Source organism: Antedon mediterranea, chromosome 2, assembly GCF_964355755.1.
Source record: "Antedon mediterranea chromosome 2, ecAntMedi1.1, whole genome shotgun sequence".
Classification (NCBI taxonomy): domain Eukaryota; kingdom Metazoa; phylum Echinodermata; class Crinoidea; order Comatulida; family Antedonidae; genus Antedon; species Antedon mediterranea.
Window position 1 is genome coordinate 22,848,017 of NC_092671.1, and position 24,566 is coordinate 22,872,582.

The following is a 24,566-nucleotide window of genomic DNA, read 5'->3' on the forward strand; positions in this document are numbered from 1 at the left end:
TTATATGGTAATGGGGTCACCCAACATATTGGTATAACTAACATTTTAATTGCATGGCGGCCATTTTGGATTTCAAAATGGCGGACTTCAAATTTTTCACTTTTCAGGTATATCTCTGCTAAATAGGCACCTAGAGTTCTGAATTTAGGTGCAAATTATATGGTAATGGGGTCACCCAACATATTGGAATAACTAACATTTTAATTCCATGGCGGCCATGTTGGATTTCAAAATGGCGGATTTCAAATTTCCTTTTTTCAGGTATATCTCTGCTAAAAAGGCACCTAGAGTTCTGATTTTAGGTGCAAATTATATGTTAATGGGGTCACCAAACATATTGGTATAACTAACATTTTGATTGCACGGCGGCCATTTTGGATTTCAAAATGGCGGACTTCAAATTTTCACTTTTCAGGTATCTCTGCTAAAAAGGTACAGAGTTCTGATTTTAGGTGCCAATTATATGGTAATGGGTAACCAAACATATTGGTATTTAACTGACATTTTTATTGCATGGCGGTCATTTTGAATTTCAAAATGGCGAACTCAAAATGTTTCAGTGCGGTACCTACAGTTATAATTTTAGGTAGGCCTACAAAGTATAATATAATATTGAGGTCAACAAACATATTAGTATAACGTCATTGATTGCATGGCGGCCATTTTTAATGTAGCTCAACCCGTACTGGCTTTACACTATTTGTTTATGTTCATAATTACATGCATTTAACACGGACACTTATTGTAGGTCACATTTTCCCTGGCAACCACACAGCTCTGTACATCGTAAATCACTCTTTCTGCATTTACAGCATCCAAGATCACAGTCGGTGTGTCCAAAGCGAATTAAAACCTTTGTGACATCTGAAAGTTCTCCAAGCAATGAACTCCAAGCTGGACTAAATTTGTTGCCTTCCTTCCTCTATCCCCAGTTCGCTGGGTCCTGTCCAACCCTGAATGCATCTAGACAGTCGTACCACTTCCTGGCTTCCGTTTCACATGTTCTCTTAATGCCGCAGATGTTGGGGGATATTTTCAATAGTCTTTCTCTTGTTGTAAAAAGATATCGTATTGCATCATTAAATGTTCTGCAGTAGACATACTTACAACAAACTGTTCTAGATAATCTGTGTCTGTTTCACTAACAAGCCCTACAGACAATGACATCCTCTCAAAAACTGGAGTAATACATGGCATCTTTTTCGAAGTCTCGTTAAATGTAGCTTTACCTTTTCCTTAAACAGATGAAGTTCTATCACAACCGCTAATGGTATGAAAGAACAAGTAAGCGGCTGATGCTTGTGATCCAAGAAAAGAAGCAATCTCGTGTATTGGGATGTACTTCAAGTGCTTCCCCACTCCAAACTCGATCAGAAGCTTGTGAATGCCAGGTATTCTGTGGAAAGCTGACAACAACATCACTGTGTACAGTCTTGACAATGCGTGGAAAATTTCAGCGGCAAGTTTAACGTGAACAAACATACGTTCACCTGCCTCTTCTATGTTACATGGCATAGGCGATTGTATATTTACTGGTTTGTTACAGCTCTGTCTCCCAAAGACCCTACAAACATTCCGTGATTTGTGCCAATGTTCTCTACTACTTCAGTTACAATAAATGAAAACAACTCTGATTTGTTGTCATCAAATCTAAAAAATGTGGTCCAATTGTTGGGCATGCTCCCGCTGGCTTTAACGACCCTCTTTACACCAGAAACGCGGTTTGAACGCGTACCAGACTTTAAACTGTCATTTATCTATCGAAAAACAAATCTAGTCGTGTCACTGATCGAAGTTGACACAAATCACGGAATGTTTGTAGGATCTCTAGGAGACAGAGCTGCAACAAACCAGTCTGTAAATATACAACTGCTGATGCCATGTAACATAGAGGCAGATGAATGTATGTTTGTTCATGTTAAACATGCCGCTGAAATTTTTCCGCGCATTCTTGTCAAGACTGTAGACAGTGATGTTATTGTTATTGCATTGTCAGCTTTCCACAGAATACCTAGGATCCACGAGCTTTGGATCGAGTTTGGAGTGGGGAAGCACATCCCAATACACGAGATTGTTTCTTCTCTTGGACCACAAGCATCAGCCGCTTACTTGTTCTTTCATTCCTTTAGCGGTTGTGATACAACTTCATCCTTTCAAGGAAAAGGTAAAGCTACATTTAACCCGACTTGGAAAAAGATGCCATGAATGACTTCAGTTTTCGATAGGATGTCATTGTCTGTAAGGTAAAGTGTCGAGACCTAAGCTAATGATAATGGCCGTGGTGCCATCTCCATTTCTTTAGCGTTTGAGCCAGACTCCACTAAGTGTGTATGTTTGTGGGGGTACGCCACTCCTCCTGCACAAACGAGTCTGATTTACGTTCCCAGTACCTTTTTCTATCATCCGGGTGAGGAGGAACAATGTGGATAAAGAATCTTGCTTAAGGACTCAACACTGCAGTGACCGACCGGGCTTGAACCAGCAACCTCTTGATTGCAAGTCCAATGCTCTAACCACTGCGCCACAGTGCTCCACATCTCAGATGTCACAAAGGTTTTAATTCGCTGTGGACACACCGACTGTGATCTTGGACGCTGTAAATGCAGAAAGAGTGATTTACGATATACAGAGCTGTGTGGTTGCCAGGGAAAATGTGACCTACAATAAGTGTCCATGTTAAATGCATGTAACTATAAACATAAACAAATAGTGTAAAGCCAGTACAGTTTGAGCTACGTTCAAAATGGCCGGCGGCGGCAATGCAATCAAAGAAGTTACCCATTACCATATCATTTGCACCTAAAATCAGAACTCTAGGTGCCTCTTTAGCAGAGATATACCTGAAAAGTGAAAATTTGAAGTCCGCCATTTTAAAATCCAACATGGCCGCCATGCAATCAAAATGTTAGTTATACCAATATGTTTGGTGACCCCACTACCATTATAATTTGCACCTAAAATCAGAACTCTAGGTGCCTTTTTAGCAGAGATATACCTGAAAAGTGAAAATTTGGGGTCCGCCATTTTGAAATCAAACATGGCCGCCATGCAATCAAAATGTTAGTTATACCAATATGTTTGGTGACCCCACTACCATATAATTTGCACCTAAAATCAGAACTCTAGGTGCCTTTTTAGCAGAGATATACCTGAAAAGTGAAAATTTGGGGTCCGCCATTTTGAAATCAAACATGGCCGCCATGCAATCAAAATGTTAGTTATACCAATATGTTTGGTGACCCCACTACCATATAATTTGCACCTAAAATCAGAACTCTAGGTGCCTTTTTAGCAGAGATATACCTGAAAAGTGAAAATTTGGGGTCCGCCATTTTGAAATCCAAAATGGCGGCTTTCCCCTGACCAAATTTTGTGCAACCCTTCCATTTCATGTTTTTGACACCCTAATGAATAACTGTGCAAAGTTTCAAAATATTATCACAATTTGAAGGATTTGCCTAAAATATGCATCTTAACATGCCTACTACAGGGGAAACAGGGAGGGCTTTAAAAACACGCATAAAAGAACATCGCACAGACACAGAAAACAACACGGGAGGGATTTTAACCAGGGCTCAAAGATCGTCTACATCATCAATCATACATAAATCTGCAATAACAGATCATGCACTACAACACAATCACCTCATTGATTGGAACGCTGCTATCCTTGAGAAAGAATGCAACACTCAAAAAAGGCAAATAAAAGAGTCGATCAACATCAGAAAATATGGAAAAATCATGAACAGAGATGAAGGAGCCCACGAATTGTCACACATTTATGATCAACTATTGGAGAAGGGGGCACGTCCTTTTGGACCTATTGGTGGCGCTATACCAACTCATCGTCGTCATGGGATTAACAACGCTAGACGATGAAACGCCAGTTGAGAATGAAACCTGATAGGTTTCGAAACGTACTGTAAGTTCGCTTATACTATTTTTGGTTGTTCAAAAAGAAATTTTATGTAATATTTTAATATGATTCCTAAAATCATTCGACAATCTGAAAATGTTATTTCCTTTAAACGTGAACTTTAACTCCAGTTAATATTGTTCGTACTATGTATATATATATATATATATTTTTTTTATCTGTCAACGATTTTAACTTTTATATGAATTTTATATAATCATTGTAAATTTTTAAGCCTTTAATATATTTTATGTCATTTGAATATTTAATATTTTATGTGTTGTACTGTATGTTTGTTCTATCGAGGGCCCTGAATGATCAGTTCTATTTGGAACTGGATAGGCTACCCTCAGTAAATATTGTAATAAATAAATAAAAATAAATAAACAAACACGAAACAACATTAGTTAATACTCTGTGTCTTTATTCTTATTTTGTCTCAATATCCATTGTAATATTGTATCCCCTGTCCTCTACATCTACTGCCCTCTAGCGTTTACTATAATTATGGTTTGTCACAATACTACAGTTGATCCCCATAATTTTTTTAACTTATTATGTAAGCAGGTATGTTGTAGATATGAATTCATGCAGAATTTTAACCTCACGGATGTTGTGAATCAATGATGGTTTCTTCATCATTTACTCCATATCAACATTTTAAAACTTCATTACCGCCACATTGTGTTGCGTTTTGCTAGTTCACAAAATATAAACTTTCCGATGTTTATTCAACAACAAACCGTTGTATGGAATGATAAACCCGAGAAGAAGAATCCGAATCAGTGCCGACAAACATCTCAATCTTTTGCCACCAAAGTGAACAAGCCCTGTACGTATTGCAAGGACCATTATATAGATGACTGTGAAGACATGACTGAAAGCAGTATTTGTCTGAACATAATTTGTTTTGGGTGTGGTATGACTATGAACATTGAGCATACCAATGTCCTGAGACTATAACATGTAAACATTGTTTGTATATTTTCAAATGAAAAAGGTGCTGCTAATAAGTCTTTATGCATTTCAGTTTCAAGTAAATCAACAAATACTTCCATGATAGTTCCTGTGTGGTTTTGAAGTTCTCGATGCCCGCATAATGAAATGCTATTTTTGATAGATTTTGATTGATTATCCGCAAAGAATATGCAGGATAACCCTTGTGATTGTCAAAGACCATCATCTTTTTTTTTTTTCGTTTTCTGTAATTTTTGTGTCTTGTGTATCTCTAAAACTTGCAAACATAACATTTCTTTAACTTTCTCAACATATCGTAATTCATGTGTAGTTGAGCAGCAACATTTTCATGATGTTTACAATTGCGCAACATGACTTATTCACGATTTTATGAATTTCAAGTTTTTAACATAGGTAAAAAACGAAATAACAATTTAACACTGAACACTGAAAGTTACGCGTGTTTGAAAATTGAAAGTCAATTGCTAATCAACTTTCTACGCGTTATTTAGCATATACAAATTTAACGCTATGTGCGCATGTTGCGTTAAAACATATTTTTTCCGTGTGATTTATTTTTTTCAGTAGTTAGGTTGTTAACATAATGTAATAACATGTCTGATGACTCTCCCTAGCAAGTGAATAAAGATGGTGGATATACGGTGGATAATTTTTGCTATAGCATGAAAATAAAAATTTGAAGTTGAATAAAAATACCAGAAATGTAAAATTCAAGTTATATTACCTATCATCTGATAACATTTTTTACCACACTGTTTATTATTCATAGCTTTTTAAAATGCCTCTCTATTTACAAAATGTGTGTACAAAAGAATAGAGATTTTACTGTGTAATCTACTGTATCAATAAGCACTGATAAGTGCTTATTTTCAACAAGCTCCTGTAACACAAATAAAATCCCAAAAATTATGAAACATAAGCCCCTTTCTCACAGAGTTGTGTGCCAGGAATATTGCGGGAATATACCATTACCATGCCGGTATGGTTTTCTGTGAGAACGGGTCGTCTTGGCATCATGCCGGCACCATGCCGGCATCGACATGACCTGCTTCAGACCTAGTAATATTCTAGGGATATTCCCCGCAATGCCAGACGGGCATTCTGTGAGAACGTATCGCCGTTATATTCCGGGGTTCCCCGTCGAGGCTTTGACACCTTGCGCGGTCAAGTGTATCACTTTGGCGCCTATTCAATTCAATTAACAATAATAATGTCGAACTGGAGGGATAATGAGATAAGAGAGCTGCTTAAAATAAGGGGACAAGAAGAAATTTGTAGCATAATCTATAGGCCGCTAGGCTAGGCCATTAGCTCTTTGTTTGTTGGTGCCTGACCTTTCGTCGCCTTCTTGTAAATTGTAGGCCTACAGCCTTCTAAGGTGTTTTACAGATTGCAGATGACGGCAAATTAATTGCTTTACCTGTATAATATATGCACAATATACTGTACATAGCATGTATTGCATAAATATGCTATATAAAGGAAGATAATAATCTGTAACTTGACATTCGCCGCCATATCATCGCTAGACAAAAATAATAACAATAAAGGACGCCCTCAATAATTATTTTGTCAGAGACTTTTTATTGGCCGAATATGCCCGACTCCTTTCTCACAGAAAGCCGGTATATACCGGTTATATTTCCGGCACGATAGTCCGATGAGAATGGGTATATGCCGGTAACGATACCGGCACGACGCCAGCACTGTACCGGTATATTGCAGGCACATCTGTGAGAAAGGGGATATAGGGGAAACTATAGATCAATAATTATTGGAATGTATGCTCAATAGAAATTTTTTGCCCGCACCTGACCTTTAAAATCACATCGAATTGGACAATTTTCGCACGTTTTTTATGAAAATGTTCAAAAATTCGTCAAAATTATACTAACAGTCATCGTTTCTAAACTAAATGGTGAACGTATTCGGGAAGATGATGAGTAGTAATTATCGGATCATGTATCAATATGGCTAACCAGACATTGTGGTGTCATCGTATGGCCACCCGAATATAAAATATAGGATTTTTGTCTCTTTCATCATAGAGCGCATCTCCACTTATTCATTTACCCCAAGATTTTGATATTATCTAGGTCAATCAATTATCTTTCCCATGATTTACCATTTTTAAAATGTTGAAAACGTCATGTTCAAAAGCATGAATAACTTGGGTCACTTATTTTCATCATTACAGTAAATTTCAATATGTTATAGCTCCTTTAGAATAAAAAATGATACTCATGACTAAAACATTTTCTGGAAGCTGTTAGATACGAATTCATGTGCAAAATATGCGCATCGGATGTTGCGACGTCATCATATGGCCAGTCGTATTTTCATATTTTGCGTCATAGTTCATTACATTTAAAATAGAGCGCATCATATTCTACATACACAAATTTCCTCGATACATTCATATGCTGTTGCTCAGAAAATTTCCTTCCAAAATTTCTATCTACATACGTGTTTCATTTTGATGACGTCATCATGTTAATTTGGAATAAAAAGAGGGTCCCGTTATTTTCACCTATTCTGCACTGTATGTAGTATGTATACATTAGTGTATACTGTATATATACTTAGACACAAAATAGAGAGGGCACACTAACATTTAATTTTCTTCAGGCATAATCGTTTTTCTGTGAACAATATTCTATCGTATGATGTGCACGTGTCGTTTGCACAGCGGATAACCTAACTCGTCCATAGTGACAAGTTCAAATCTAGTACTTGATTTATTTCCGACAGCATTGCTAAAAACTGAAGATGGAAATAGAACCAATCTACTCTTGTCAACTATGCATAGCAAATCATCCGTGTCTGTTGTGTCACAAGTTTTGCCATATGGAAGTTGTCAGCTTTGACTGAAAGAATGTGAGATTGTTATCTTTAATTAGGTGATCATTTAGAATAAAATAATCACCTATTGTTATTGTATGAAATCTTTATTGGTTATCCGCACTTGGCGGATAACCCCTTGTTATTGTCAGGATCTTTTTTTTTTTTGGTTATCCGCAACTTTCCTTTTGTGATTGTACGAAATCATCATCAACATAAACTTTTTATTAGTTATCCGCATTCAGCGGATAACTCCTTGTAACTGTCCTGTTTCATCATCTTTTTAGTTATCCGCATTGAGCGGATAACTCCTTGTAACTGTCCTGTTACTTTTTTTTTTCTTTCCTTCTCCCCCATTTTTGTGTCTCACGTATCTCAAAAACTTGTAAACATAACATGTTATAACTTTGTCAGCATGAGGGCATTCACGTGAAGTTGTGCACCTCCTATTTTTGAATGATGTCAGAGTTGCGCAACATGACTTACGCGCGATTTTATGAATTTCACATATTTAACATAGGTCAAAAACCAAATAACATTTTAAATTGAAACTTTGCAAAAGTTTAATTTATATCATGAGCTAACTTTTTGTTGAAAAAAAAATGCGTGTTTCACAAAAAGTTACGCGCGTACGCGCATTTAAAATTTCAAAATGCGCAAAATTAATTTCTAATCAACTTTCTACGTGTTTCATGTCATTTTGAGCATGTCAAAAATTCCCAGGCGCGCGCAAATTTTTACGCGCACGGAGCACACGTACCGTTAAAAACAGATTATTTTCGCGTGATTTATGTTTTTTCAGCCTTTTCTAGTAATTTTACCAACTTTTAAACAATTTCGACTTCAAATTACGTCATACGGGCACGTCGAATTGGATAATTTATGTGCGTTTTTTATGAAAAAGTTCTAAAATTTATCAAAATTTTTATCAAAATTTTTTTGACGTCATCATGCCTAAAAATTTTGCAAATCGGATGCTGTGACGTCATCATATGGCCAGTTAAATAAAAAAAGTCGTATTTCCATATTTTGCGTCATAGTTCATTACATTTAAAAGAGCGCGCATTAATATTTTACGTATTAAAATTTCTTCTACACGTTAATATGTTGTTGCTGAGATAATTTCCTTCCGAAATTGCTATATTAGTGTTTCATTTTGATACCGTCACCATGTTAAAAATTGGAATAAATGACGGGACCCGTAATTTCGCCTATCCTACACTGTATTAATATGTATACAGATTATACTATGTATACTGTAAATAGTATATGACACAAAATATACAGCATTTAGCACTAACAACATATGTGTTTGTTTGTGTCCAATGTATGACGTGCACGTGGCGTTTATCGTGCGGATAACTAACTCGTCAAAGTGACGAGTTTCATGTCTAGTTAGTTATCCGCATTCAGCGGATAACTCCTTGTAACTGTCCTGTTTCATCTTCTTTTTTTTCTGTATTCTTCTTTCTTTCTGTCATTTTTGTGCAGAGCGTATCTCTAAAACATGTAAACATAACATTTCATAACTTTGTCAACATATGGGGATTCGCGTGAAGTTGTGCACCTCTTATTGTGAATGACGTCAGAGTTACGCAACGTGACTTACGCGCGTTTTTACGTTTTTCGCGTATTTAACATAGATTGAAAACCATATAACAATTTAAATTGAAACTTAACAAAAGTTTTAGTTATATCTTGCGCTAACTGACTGTGTAAAAAAAATGGCATGTTTTACACGAAGTTACGCGCGCACGCGCGTTTAAAATTTCAAAACGCGAAAAATCAATTTCTAATCCACTTTCTACGCGTTTCATGTCATTTTGAGCAGGTAAAAAATTCCCACGCGCGCGCATTTTTTTACGCGCGCCGTGCGCACGTAGCGTTGAAAACAATTTTTTTCACGTGATTTATGTTTTTCCAGCCTTTTGTAGTAATTTTACCAACTTTTACACGATTTTGACTTAAAATTACGTCATACGGGCACGTCGAATTGGATAATTTACGTGGGTTTTTGATGAAAAAGTTAAAAAAATTGTTAAAATTTGTCAAAATTATACTTTTTTTTAAACAGTCGTAGTTTCTAAACTAAATGGTGAAATTTATTTTTATTACATATTCTGGAAGTTGATGAGTTGTAGATATCGGAACATGCATTAATATGGCTAACCGGACATTGTAACGTCATCGTATGGCCACCCGAATATAAAATATAGAATTTTTGTATTTTTCGTCATAGCGCATCACATTTAATAGAGCGCATCTCTACTTATCCGTTTTCAATTTTCACCCCGATTTTGACATTGTCTAGGTCAATCACTTATATTTCGCATGAGTTAAAAATATTTTAATTTTTATGACGCCATCATGTCTAAAAATGTAAATAACGTGGGTCACTTATTTTCATCTTTACAGTAAATTTCAATCTGTTATAGCTCGTCAGAATAAAACGTGATAATCATGATTAAAACGTTTTCTGGAAGCTATTAGATTGTAGATACAAATTCATGTGAACATTTTGCTTATCAAATGTTGTGACGTCATCATATGGCCAGTTGAATAAAAAAAGTCGTATTTTCATATTTTGCGTAATAGTTCATCACATTTAAAAGAGCGCGCATCTATATTTTACGTATCCAAATTTCTTCTACACGTTAATATGTTGTCTCTGAGATAATTTCCTTCCGAAATTGCTATCTTAGTCTTTCATTTTGATACCGTCGCCATGTTAAAAATTTGAATAAACGGAGGGTCCCGTAATTTCACCTATTTACACTGTATGTAACATGTATACAGATTATACTGTTTGCACTGTATATACTATACGACACAAAATTGACATATTTCAGCACTTACGGCATATCATATTCTTCAGTTCAGGCTATAATGCCATATCTTTTTCCGTGTGCAAAACTCCAACGTATGACGCGCACGCGGCGTTTGTGTGGTGCGGATAACTAACTCGTCAAAGTGACGAGTTCAAGTCTAGTCTTTATCTTCTTTCTTTCTGTAATTTTTTGTGTCACGCGTATCTGTAAAACTTCCAAACATAACATTTCGTAACTTTCCCAACATATCGTCACTCATATGAAGTTGTGCAGCGAAGCTTTTCAGCATATTTACAATTGCGCAACGTGACTACGCTCGATTTTATGAATTTAGCGTTTTAAACATAGGTAAAAAACCGAAAAACGTTTGTAATTGAAACTTTGCAAAAGTTTAATTTATATCATGCGCTAAATTTCTGTTGAACAAAAATTTCGTGTTTTAAACAAATTTACGCGCGCACGCGCATTTAAAATTTTTAAAATGCGCAAAATTGATTTCTAATCAACTTTCTACGTGTTTCATGTCATTTTAAGTATGTCAAAAATTCCCACGCGTGCGCAAATTTTTACGTGTGCGGTGCGCACGTAGCATTAAAAACATATATTTTTCGCTTGATTTATGTTTTTCCAGCCTTTTTCTAGTAATTTTACCAACTTTTAAACAATTTCGACTTAAAGTTACGTCATACGAGCATGTCGAATTGTACAATTTGCGCGCGTTTTGATGAAAAAGTTCAAAAATCCGTCAAAATTATGCCTTTTTTTAAACAGTCGTAATTTCTAAACTACACGGTCAACTTTTTGTGGATGACATATTCTGGAAGTTGATTAGTTGTAGATATCGGATCATGTATTAATATGGCTAACCGGACATTATGACGTCATCGTATGGCCACGCAAATATAAAATAAAGGATTTTTGTTTCTTTCGTTATAGGTCATCACATTTAATAGAGCGCATCTCCACTTAGCCGTTTTCCATTTTCACCCCGATTTTGATATTGTCTAGGTCAATCAACTATCTTTCACATGAGTTAAAAATATTTTAATTTTTATGAAGTCATCATGCCTAAAAATTTAAATTACGTGTGGCATTAATTTCATCTTTACAGTAAATTTTAATCTGTTATAGCTCGTAAGAATAAAATGTGATAATTACGATTAAAACGTTTTCTAGTAGCTATTGGATTGTAGATAGGAAATCATGTGAAAATTTTGCCAATCGGATGTTGTGACGTCATCATATGACCAGTTAAATAAAAAAAGTTGTAGTTTCATCTTTTGCGTCATAATTTATTACATTTAAAAGAGCGTGCATCAATATTTTACGTATTTAAATTTCTTTTACACATTAATATGTTGTTGCCGAGATAATTTCCTTCCAAAATTGCTATCTAAATGTTTCATTTTGATACCGTCGCCATGTTAAAAATTGGAATAAATGGCGGGTCCAGTCATTTCACCTATTCTACACTGTATGTAATATGTATACAGATTATATTGTATACTATATGACACAAAATAACAGAATTCAGCAATAACAACATATCATATTCTTCAGTTCAGGTCATATTGCCATAATCTTTTTCTGTGTGCAATATTCTAACGTATGTCGTGCACGTGGCCTTTGTCGTGCGGATAACTAACTCGTCAAAGTGACGAGTTACATGTCTAGTTAGGTGATCATTTAGAATAAAATGATCACCTATTTTTTTTTTTTTTTATTCATACTCATCCAACAGCGAGTAACTCGCCAATTACAGGATGGATAAACTATTTAATAATTTATCGTGCTTATAAACTAAGTCTCATTTGAGGCTTAGGGAGTGGAGTTGAAAGAGTCATGAGTTACAACCCTGCACTAGGTCAGGATTGAACCCGGGACCTTGGGATTGGAAGGCAAGCACGTTAACCACCAAGCTACAGCTCCACTCCTTTAACCACCAAGCTACAGCTCCACTCCTATTGTTATTGTATGAAATCTTTATTTGGTTATCCGCAACGAAGTTGCAGGATAACCTCTTGTGATTGTACGAAATCATCAACATCAACTTTTTATTAGTTATCCGCACTCAGCGGATAACTCCTTGTAACTGTCCTGTTTCATCATCTTTTTTTTTTTTTTTCTGTATTATTCTTTCTTTCTGTCATTTTTGTGCAGAGCATATCTCAAAAACGTGTAAAGTTAACATTTCATAACTTTGTCAACATATGGGTATTCACCTGAAGTTGTGCTTTGCTATTTTTGAATGACGTCAGAATTGCACAACATGAATTACGCGCGTTTTAACGAATTTCGCGTATTTAACATACATCGAAAACCATATAACAATTTAAATTGAAACTTAACAAAAGTTTTAGTTATATCTTGCGCTAACTGACTTTGTAAAAAAAATGGCATGTTTTACACGAAGTTACGCGCGCACGCGCGTTTAAAATTTCAAAACGCGAAAAATCAATTTTTAATCCACTTTCTACGCGTTTCATGTCATTTTGAGCAGGTAAAAAATTCCCACGCGTGCGCATTTTTTTACGCGCGCCGTGCGCACGTAGCGTTGAAAACAATTTTTTTCACGTGATTTATGTTTTTCCAGCCTTTTGTAGTAATTTTACCAACTTTTAAACGATTTAGACTTAAAATTACGTCATACGGGCACGTCGAATTGGATAATTTACGTGGGTTTTTGATGAAAAAGGTAAAAAATTCGTAAAAATTTGTCAAAATTATGCCTTTTTTTAAACAGTCGTAATTTCTAAACTAGACGGTCAACTTTTTGTGGATGACATATTCTTGAAGTTGATGAGGTGTAGATATCGGATCATGTAATAATATGGCTAACCGGACATTGTGACGTCATCGTATGGCCACGCGAATATAAAATATAGGATTTTTGTATCTTTCATCATAGCGCATGACATTTAATAGAGCGCATCTCCAATTATCTGTTTTCTATTTTTACCCCGATTTTTATATTATCTAGGTCAATCAACTATCTTTCGTATGAGTTAAAAATATCTTAATTTTTATGACGTCATCATGTCTAAAAATGTAAATAACGTGGGTAACTTATTTTCGTCTTTACAGTAAATTTCAATCTGTTATAGCTCGTCAGAATAAAACGTGATAATCATGATTAAAACGTTTTCTGGAAGCTATTGGATTGTAGATACGAATTTATGTAAACATTTTGCCAATCGGATGTTGTGACGTCATCATATGACCAGTTAAATAAAAAAAGTCGTATTTTCATCTTTTGCGTCATAATTCATCACATTTAAATGAGCGCGCATCAATATTTTACATATTTAAATTTCTTCTACACATTAATATGTTGTTGCCGAGATAATTTCCTTCCGAAATTGCTATCTTAGTGTTTCATTTTGATACCGTCGCTATGTTAAAAATTTTGGAATAAATGGCGGGTCCAGTCATTTCACCTATTCTACACAGTATGTAATATGTATACAGATTATATTGTATATATGATATGACACAAAATAACAGAATTCAGCAATAACAACATATCATATTCTTCAGTTCAGGTCATATTGCCACAATCTTTTTCTGTGTGCAATATTCTAACGTATGTCGTGCACGTGGCCTTTGTCGTGCGGATAACTAACTCGTCAAAGTGACGAGTTACATGTCTAGTTAGGTGATCATTTAGAATAAAATGATCACCTATTTTTTTTTTTTTTTATTCATACTCATCCAACAGCGAGTAACTCGCCAATTACAGGATGGATAAACTATTTAATAATTTATCGTGCTTATAAACTAAGTCTCATTTGAGGCTTAGGGAGTGGAGTTGAAAGAGTCATGAGTTACAACCCTGCACTAGGTCAGGATTGAACCCGGGACCTTGGGATTGGAAGGCAAGCACGTTAACCACCAAGCTACAGCTCCACTCCTTTAACCACCAAGCTACAGCTCCACTCCTATTGTTATTGTATGAAATCTTTATTTGGTTATCCGCAACGAAGTTGCAGGATAACCTCTTGTGATTGTACGAAATCATCAACATCAACTTTTTATTAGTTATCCGCACTCAGCGGATAACTCCTTGTAACTGTCCTGTTTCATCATCTTTTTTTTTTTTTTTCTGTATTATTCTTTCTTTCTGTCATTTTTGTGCAGAGCATATCTCAAAAACGTGTAAAGTTAACATTTCATAACTTTGTCAACATATGGGTATTCACCTGAAGTTGTGCTTTGCTATTTTTGAATGACGTCAGAATTGCACAACATGAATTACGCGCGTTTTAACGAATTTCGCGTATTTAACATACATCGAAAACCATATAACAATTTAAATTGAAACTTAACAAAAGTTTTAGTTATATCTTGCGCTAACTGACTTTGTAAAAAAAATGGCATGTTTTACACGAAGTTACGCGCGCACGCGCGTTTAAAATTTCAAAACGCGAAAAATCAATTTTTAATCCACTTTCTACGCGTTTCATGTCATTTTGAGCAGGTAAAAAATTCCCACGCGTGCGCATTTTTTTACGCGCGCCGTGCGCACGTAGCGTTGAAAACAATTTTTTTCACGTGATTTATGTTTTTCCAGCCTTTTGTAGTAATTTTACCAACTTTTAAACGATTTAGACTTAAAATTACGTCATACGGGCACGTCGAATTGGATAATTTACGTGGGTTTTTGATGAAAAAGGTAAAAAATTCGTAAAAATTTGTCAAAATTATGCCTTTTTTTAAACAGTCGTAATTTCTAAACTAGACGGTCAACTTTTTGTGGATGACATATTCTTGAAGTTGATGAGGTGTAGATATCGGATCATGTAATAATATGGCTAACCGGACATTGTGACGTCATCGTATGGCCACGCGAATATAAAATATAGGATTTTTGTATCTTTCATCATAGCGCATGACATTTAATAGAGCGCATCTCCAATTATCTGTTTTCTATTTTTACCCCGATTTTTATATTATCTAGGTCAATCAACTATCTTTCGTATGAGTTAAAAATATCTTAATTTTTATGACGTCATCATGTCTAAAAATGTAAATAACGTGGGTAACTTATTTTCGTCTTTACAGTAAATTTCAATCTGTTATAGCTCGTCAGAATAAAACGTGATAATCATGATTAAAACGTTTTCTGGAAGCTATTGGATTGTAGATACGAATTTATGTAAACATTTTGCCAATCGGATGTTGTGACGTCATCATATGACCAGTTAAATAAAAAAAGTCGTATTTTCATCTTTTGCGTCATAATTCATCACATTTAAATGAGCGCGCATCAATATTTTACATATTTAAATTTCTTCTACACATTAATATGTTGTTGCCGAGATAATTTCCTTCCGAAATTGCTATCTTAGTGTTTCATTTTGATACCGTCGCTATGTTAAAAATTTTGGAATAAATGGCGGGTCCAGTCATTTCACCTATTCTACACAGTATGTAATATGTATACAGATTATATTGTATATATGATATGACACAAAATAACAGAATTCAGCAATAACAACATATCATATTCTTCAGTTCAGGTCATATTGCCACAATCTTTTTCTGTGTGCAATATTCTAACGTATGACGTCTACGTGGCCTTTGTCGTGCGGATAACTAACTCGTCAAAGTGACGAGTTACATGTCTAGTTAGTTATCCGCATTCAGCGGATAACTCCTTGTAACTGTCCTGTGTCTTTTTTTTTTTTTTCATTATTCTTCAGTCTTTCTCCCTCACTTTTTGTGCAGAGCGTATCTCTAAAATGGGTAAACATAACATTTCATAACTTTGTCAACATATGGAAATTTACGTGAAGTTGTGCACCTCCTATTTTTGAATGACGTCAGTGTTGCGCAACATGACTTACGCGCGTTTTTATGAATTTACAGATAATAACATAGATCGAAAACCATATAACAATTTAAATTGAAACTTTGCAAAATTTTAATTTATATCAGGCGCTAACTTTCTGTTGAAAAAAAGTTGCGTGTTTTACACAAAGTTACGCGCGCACGCGCATTTAAAATTTCAAAATGCGCAAAATTAATTTCTAATCAACTTTCTACGCGTTTCATGTCATTTTAAGCATGTAAAAAATTCCCACGCATGCGCAAATTTGTACGTGTGCGGTGCGCACGTAGCATTAAAAACATATATTTTTCGCGTGATTTATGTTTTTCCAGCCTTTTCTAGTAATTTTACCAACTTTTAAACAATTTCGACTTAAAGTTACGTCATACGAGCATGTCGAATTGGACAATTTGCGCACGTTTTTGATGAAAAAGTACAAAAATTTGTCAAAATTATGCCTTTTTTTAAACAATCGTAATTTCTAAACTACACGGTCAACTTTTTGTGGATGACATATTCTGGAAGTTGATGAGTTGTAGATATCAGATCATGTATTAATATGGCTAACCGGACATTGTGACGTCATTGTTTCTGTACACTATTTTGTGTAACAATTATCTCAAAAAGTTTAATGTCAATGATTACCAAAATTTCAGAGTATCTTTCAAATAATATAACTTAATCCTAATAAGCTTTTCAGCGTGATCACTCATCCGTGACGTCACGTATACGCCATTTTGTGAAATCACATTATCAATCATATCTCCATAATTCATTATCACATATTAATGAAAATCACTAGACATAAACTTAAGGGCAAGGTAAAAAATATTAGCAAATAAAAACTCGGGCGTTTCAAGGTCATGCTCGTGAAATCGCGCGTTGAAATTTTAAAAAGCTCAAAATTTAGTTTTTATCATTTTAGAGCATGAAATAGGCCATTTGCGTGTTTAAAAAAATTACTGCGCAAAAACACATTTTTGCGCACGCGATTTTTAAAAAGGGTAAAAAATAAAATTTGATGTATACATCATATTCTACTCACAATCCTTAGTACATTCTCCGACTTTGAGTCCATTCCGACTTAAAATAACGCTATACGAGCACGTTAAAAATGACAAAATGCGCACATTAATTGTACAAAAGTGCTAAAAATGGTAAAAAAATAAGGCCTTTTTAAAATGAATATTACTCTTCAGAATGGCAGGTGACCCCCAATTTTTTTAACTTATTATGGAAGCCAATAAGTTGTAGATATAAATATATATACATATTAGACGTACAAAATGGTATGACGTCATCAAATGGCCACTTGAATTTAAAAATTAGTAATTATTATCTTTTTGTGTGGGTTATCACATTCAATAGAGCGCATCTCCGTTATTTTAGCCCAATTTTTGCACACATTTTAGTACAGTATGTGCTTGCTCAATTAATTATCTTTCTCATAAGTTGTCAACATTTTTATTTTGATGACGTCATCATGCGTAAAAACTTGAATAACCTAGGTCGTGTAATTTCAGCTACACCATACATTTGAATATCTTATAGCTCCTCAGAATTAAAGGTGACCTTGAAGATTATAATTTATTATGAAAGCTGATGAAATGTAGATATGAATTCATATAAAAATTAAGCCTATCGGATGTTGTGATGTTATCATATGGCCAGTTGAAGTTAAAAAGTAGTTTTTAAATTTCTTTAGTCGAAGTTATACAAATTTCAAAGACCGCGCATTGCGCTTCTACGTGTCAAATTCTCTTCCAATCCTTATATTTATTTGCTCAATTCATTATCTTTCGAAATTGTCATCTTCGAGTTTATTTTGATAATTACATCATACCAAAAAAGTTGAACTTGATGTGTGTCCCATAATTTCACCTATGCTACACTGTATATAGATATACAGTATATACTGTACATTGTATATGGCATATAATAGGCATAACTCAGCAATATAAGCGTATAATAGGATGGCATACATCAACATTTTCCTATCGTATGTTAACGTACGTACATGTTTAACAAAAATTAATTTCATTAAAATGATAAAAATGATCACCTATAATTCGTCAAAGTGACGAATTAAATTCTAGTCTTTTTATTGTTTCTGTACACTATTTTGTGTAACAATTATCTCAAAAAGTTTAATGTCAATGATTACCAAAATTTCAGAGTATCTTTCAAATAATATAACTTAATCCTAATTAGGTTTCCAGCGTGATCACTCATCCGTGACGTCATTTATACGCCATTTTGTGAAATCACATTATCAATCATATCTCCATAATTCATTATGACATATTAATGAAATTCACTACAGGTAAACTTCAGGTGAGGGTAAAAATATTAGCAAATAAAAAGTTGCGCCTTTCAAGGTCATGCACGTGAAATCGCGCCTTAAAAATTTAAAACGCGCAAAATTAGGTTTTGATCAATTTAGAGCATGAATTAGGCCATTTGCGCGTTTCAAAAAATTAGTGCGCAAAAATGCGTTTTTGTGCGCACGATTCTTAAAATGCGTAAAAAATAAAATTTGATGTATAAATCACATTCTACTCACAATCCTTAGTACATTCACCAATTTTGAGTCCATTCCGACTTAAAATAACGCTATACGAGCACGTTAAAAATGACAAAATGCGCACACTAATTGTACAAAAGTGCTAAAAATGGGAAAAAATAAGGACTTTTTAAAATGAATATAACTCTTCAGAATGGCAGGTGACCCCCAATTTTTTTAACTTATTATGGAAGCCAATAAGTTGTAGATACAAATGTATATACATATTAGACGTACAAAATGGTATGACGTCATCAAATGGCCACTTGAATTTAAAAATTAGGAATTTTTATCTTTTTGTGTGGGTTATAACATTCAATAGAGCGCATCTCCGTTATTTGAGCCCGATTTTCGCACAACTTTTAGTATGTACTTGCTCAATTAATTATTCTTCTAATGAGTTGTCAACATTTTTATTTTGATGACGTCATCACGCGTAAATAACCTAGGTCGTGTAATTTCAGCTACACAATACATTTGAATATCTTATAGCTCTTCTGAATTAAAGGTGACCTTGAAGATTATAACTTATTATGAAAGCTGATGAAATGTAGATATGAATTCATATTAAAATTAAGCCTATCGGATGTTGTGATGTTATCATATGGCCAGTTGAAGTTAAAAAGTAGTTTTTAAATTTCTTTAGTCAAAGTTATACAAATTTCAAAGACTGCGCATTGCTCTTCTACGTGTCAAATTTTCTTCCAATCCTTATATTTATTTGCTCAATTCATTATCTTTCGAAATTGTCATCTTCGAGTTTATTTTGAAAATTCCATCATACCAAAAAATTAGAACACGATATGAGTCCCGTAATTTCACCTATGCTACACTGTATATAGATATACAGTATATACTGTACATATTGTATGACACATAATAGGTAGAACTCAGCACTATAAGTGTATATGGATCATGTCATAGGATGGCGTACATCAACTTTTAAAGATTGTATGTTAACGTACATGCATGTTTAAAAAATGTTAATTTTATTAAAATGATAAAAATGATCATTAAAGTGACGAATTAAATTCTAGTTTGTTTTTGATGTCATCATACCCAAAAATTACAACATGCTTAACTGTATATAAATATACAGTATAAACAGTACTGTATATATTCTATATGACAGATGATTAAGCCTATAGACATATGTGACAAGTTTAAATTCTAGTTTTTCGTTATTGGCAGAATCCATTAATACAAATTGGGAAAAACTTGGAATTTTCAAATGCAGCTTGAACTGCAAAATTAAATACATTAAATTAAATCGAAAAAAAAATATAGGGAACGTGTATTTACTAATAGGATAGGAATAATAAATGTTGTTTTATAAATTATATAATATATATTTTTTTAAGTGCCAATTATGAGTTTGTTTTCATAGGCCTATAAGAAATAAACCTAATCAAAAATCACCACAACTGATTTATTTACATCAAATACAAAAAGAATGACCAAAACCTAACTATTGCAATGTGGAATTTGTAGGGTCATTTCACCCTAAGGTCCCCAATTACTTTTGGACGATCCCCGTCTCAAAAAAAAAATCTTACCGTTCGTTAGGTTACTAGTTGCTGTTTCTTTAGATAAGTAACTTGGACTCTTTGTCAGAGACAATCTTGTGTGTGTTGATTTTTTGGCAGTTTTTAGTTTACCTAAAAAAAAAGATTTTCTGTTTAAGTGTATTGTAAGCCACAGGTGACAAGCAGTTCAGAAACAATGTGTTACTAAGGAAAAACTGCAACAAATATATTGTTATTGATTTGATATCCAATTTCAGAAATCCTGAAACTCCTCAGTTACAATTTTGTGTGAATAGTATCTCTGTGATTATTTTATTTGTTATTTATTATGAATTTGATCCAAGTCAACCCTAAAACGTCTCGGCCAAAGTAAAGTCGGCCCCACGTCAATGAATGAAAATGAAAAAGTTCGTCAAAATTATTTTAAAAAATGTTTAAACAGTCATAGATTCTAAACTACGAGGTGAACTTTTTTTAAATTACACATTCTAGAAGTTGATGAGTTGTAGATATCGGATCATGCATTAATATGGCTAACCGGACATTGTGACGTCATCGTATGGCCACGCGAATATAAAATATAGAATTTTTGTATCTTTTGTCATAGCTCATCACATTCAATAAGGCGCATCACGCTTATCCGTATTCCATTTTCTCCAAGATTTTAATATTGTCTCGGTCAATCCACTATCTTTTGCACGAGTTAAAATATTTAAATTTTTGATGACGTAAATTAAATTACGTGGGTCATTAATTTCATCTTTACAGTAAATTTAATCTGTTATAGTTCGTAAGAATAAAAAGAGATAATCACAATTAAAACGTTTTCTGGAAGTTATTGGATTGTAGATTCGAAATCATGCAAACATTTTGCCAATCGGGTGTTGTGACGTAATCATATGGCCAGTTGAATAAAAAAAGTTGCATTTTCATCCTTTGCGTCATAGTTTATTACATTTAAAATAGGCTAGTCAATCTAGCATTTTGAGTGAAACAAATTGCAAACAGAGATTTTTTTTTTTTAAATGGTTACATATGATAAGGTGATTATTTTTTGAGCATCACACCTCTGACACTCATCCCGAAGGTATGCAAATTAGCTTAAATATGCAAATTAGGGTGAAATTACAGGGTTACCATATCTTAAAAACTACTAATCGTAGAGAGTTCATTTTTGCACAGTCTGGTTCAGAATATATATATTTATATTTGCTCTAATGAGACATTTTACCTAAAAATGTCCGGAAGTACCAAATTTTGACCCTTGACCCCATTTCTCAATATTTACATAAATATGTGATTAAAATGTCTGTAGAGACTTTATTTTGGACTCAATGACTTGGATATTGTTTTTCAATACCCACCATAGAACTGTATTATAATTCCTAAAATCACAACTTCGTCACGCACCTCGAAAGTATGCAAATTAGTAGTACAAGTAATATTAAATATGCAAATTAGGGAGTGAAATTACAGCGTTGCCATATCTCGAAAACCGCTAATGCTAGAGTGTTGATTTTTTCACTAAAATATTTAAAATGTATATATTTATATTTGCTGTAATGAGACATTTTACAAAAAAATTCCCGGAACTATGACATTTGACCCTCGACCCCATTTCTCAATATTGCATATATAATGAAAACTAAAATGTCTGTAGAGACTTTATTTTGCCCTCAAATGACTCGGATACAGGTTTCTAATAGCCAACATAGGAATGTTTAGTAAATCTCAAAATCACACCTGTATCACTCACCTTCAAAGTATGAAAATTATTAGTACAAGTTACATGAAATATGCAAATTAGGGGATGAAATTACAGGTTCCTATATGTATCGAAAACCGCTAAGGTAGAGAGTTGATTTTTTCAAAAACTTGTTCAGAATGTACATATTTATATTTGCTCTAATGAAACATTTTACGAAAAAATGACCGGAAATACAACAATTGACCCTTGACCCTATTTATCAATGTTTGCATACATAATGCGACTAAAATGTCTGTAGATAATTTTTTTGGACTCAAATGACTCGGATACAGTTTTCCTATTGTCAGCATAGGACCTCTTTGTAATTCCCAAAATCACATCTTTGTCACATACCTTGAAAGTATGCAAATTATTAGTACAAGTTACATGAAATATGCAAATTAGGGGTGAAATTACAGTCTTCCCATATCTCGAAAACCATTAATGCTAGAGAGTTGATTTGAATTCAGAGTTGATTCAGAATGTACATATTTATATTCGCTGTAATGAAACATTTTATGCAAAAATTGTCTTGATTGAATTATGACATTTGACCCTTGACCCTATTTCTCAATATTTTCATATAATTCAACTAAAATATCTGTACAGACTGTTTTGGCCTCAAATGACTCAGATACAGGTTTTCTATAGCCAGCATAGAACTGTAGTAATTCTCAAAATCACACCTTTGTTACTTCCCTAGAAAATATGCAAATTAGTAGTACAAGAGGTGAAAGTTGCCATATCTCTATCGGTCATTAGCGTTTTTCGAGATACATAAGGCTGTAATTTGCATATTTCATATAACTTGTACTAATAATTTGCATACTTTCGAGTTGCTTGACTTTTGGAATTACTAAACGATCCTATACTGGCTATATAAAACCTGTATCCAAGTCATTTGAGACCAAAACAAAGTATGTACATACATTTTAGTTGCATTATATGCAAATATTGAGAAATAATAATAATAATATCCTGGATTTATATAGCGCCTAATGTTGTGTAACCTCTAAGCGCTGTACATAAACTAATACGAAAAAAGGGAATTCCAACCATGCCAAAACGAAGGCGTGATTTTGGGAATTACAAAGCGGTCCTATGCTGACTATAGCAAACATATATCCGAGTTATTTGAGTCCAAAACAAAGTCTCTACAGACATTTTAGTCGCATTATGTATGCAAACATTAATAAATGGGGTCGAGGGTCAATTGTTGTATTTCCGGTCATTTTTTCGTAAAATGTTTCATTAGAGTAAATATAAATATGTACATTCTGAACAAGTTATTGAAAAAAATCAACTCTCTAGCCTTAGTGGTTTTCGATATATAGGAACCTTTAATTTCACCTTCTAATTTGCATATTTCATGTAACTTGTACTAATTTGTATACTTTGGAGGTGAGTGATACAGGTGTGATTTTGAGATCTACTAAACAGTCCTATGTTGGCTATTAGAAACCTGTATCGGAGTCATTTGACGGCAAAACAAAGTCTCTACAGACATTTTAGTTTCATTTATATATGCAATATTGAGAAATGGGGTCGAGGGTCAAATGTCATACTTCCGGTCAATTTTTTGTAAAATGTTTCATTGGAGCAAATAGAAATATGTACATTTTGAATACGGCTGTGAAAAAATCAGCTCTCTAGCATTAGTGGTTTTCGAGATATAGGACAACTGTAATTTTTTCCCCTTATTTGCTTATTTTATTTAAATTGTACTACTAATTTGCATACTTTCGAGGTGTGTGACAAAGGTGTGATTTTGGGAATTACAAAGTGATCCTATGCTGGCTATTAGGAACCTATGTCTGGGTCATTTGAGGGCAAAATAAAGTCTCTACAGACATTTTAGTCACATTGTATATGCAAACATTGAGAAATGGGGTCGAAGGTCAAATGTTGTACTTCCGGTCATTTTTTCGTAAAATGTTTTATTAGAGTAAATATAAATATATACATTTTGAATAGATCAGTGAAAAAATCAACTCTCTCGGACTAGTAGTTTTTGAGATATGGTAACCTTGTAATTTCACCCTAATTTGCATATTTAAGCTAATTTGCATATCATCGGGATGAGTGACAGAGGTGTGATGCTCAAATTTTGATCTCCTCATCATATATGACCATTTAAAAAAGAAAAATCTCTGTTTGCAATTTGTTTCACTTTGGGCTGTTTTTTTTGCTAGATTGACTAGCCTAAAAGAGCACGCATCAATATTTCAAATATTTAAATTTCCTACACGTTAAGACTGCTTGTCACCAAAAATCAGACAAGTAATTTAGTGGCAAGGGTCAAAATTTCGAATTGGCTCATATTTTGCACATTGGTAG

The 24,566-nt window shown here is 33.9% G+C and overlaps 1 protein-coding gene across 2 annotated transcripts in view; it reads right to left on the reverse strand.

Moving 5' to 3' along the window:
* Positions 1 to 24,566, reverse strand: part of LOC140040727 (histone-lysine N-methyltransferase SETDB1-like) — a 373,841-nt gene that overhangs the window by 54,291 nt on the left and 294,984 nt on the right. For both annotated transcript variants that reach the window (XM_072086876.1, XM_072086874.1), the window contains one exon: positions 20,513 to 20,614. In XM_072086876.1, the coding sequence (XP_071942977.1) occupies positions 20,513 to 20,614 (102 nt within the window). The remainder of the gene's footprint in view (positions 1 to 20,512; positions 20,615 to 24,566) is intronic.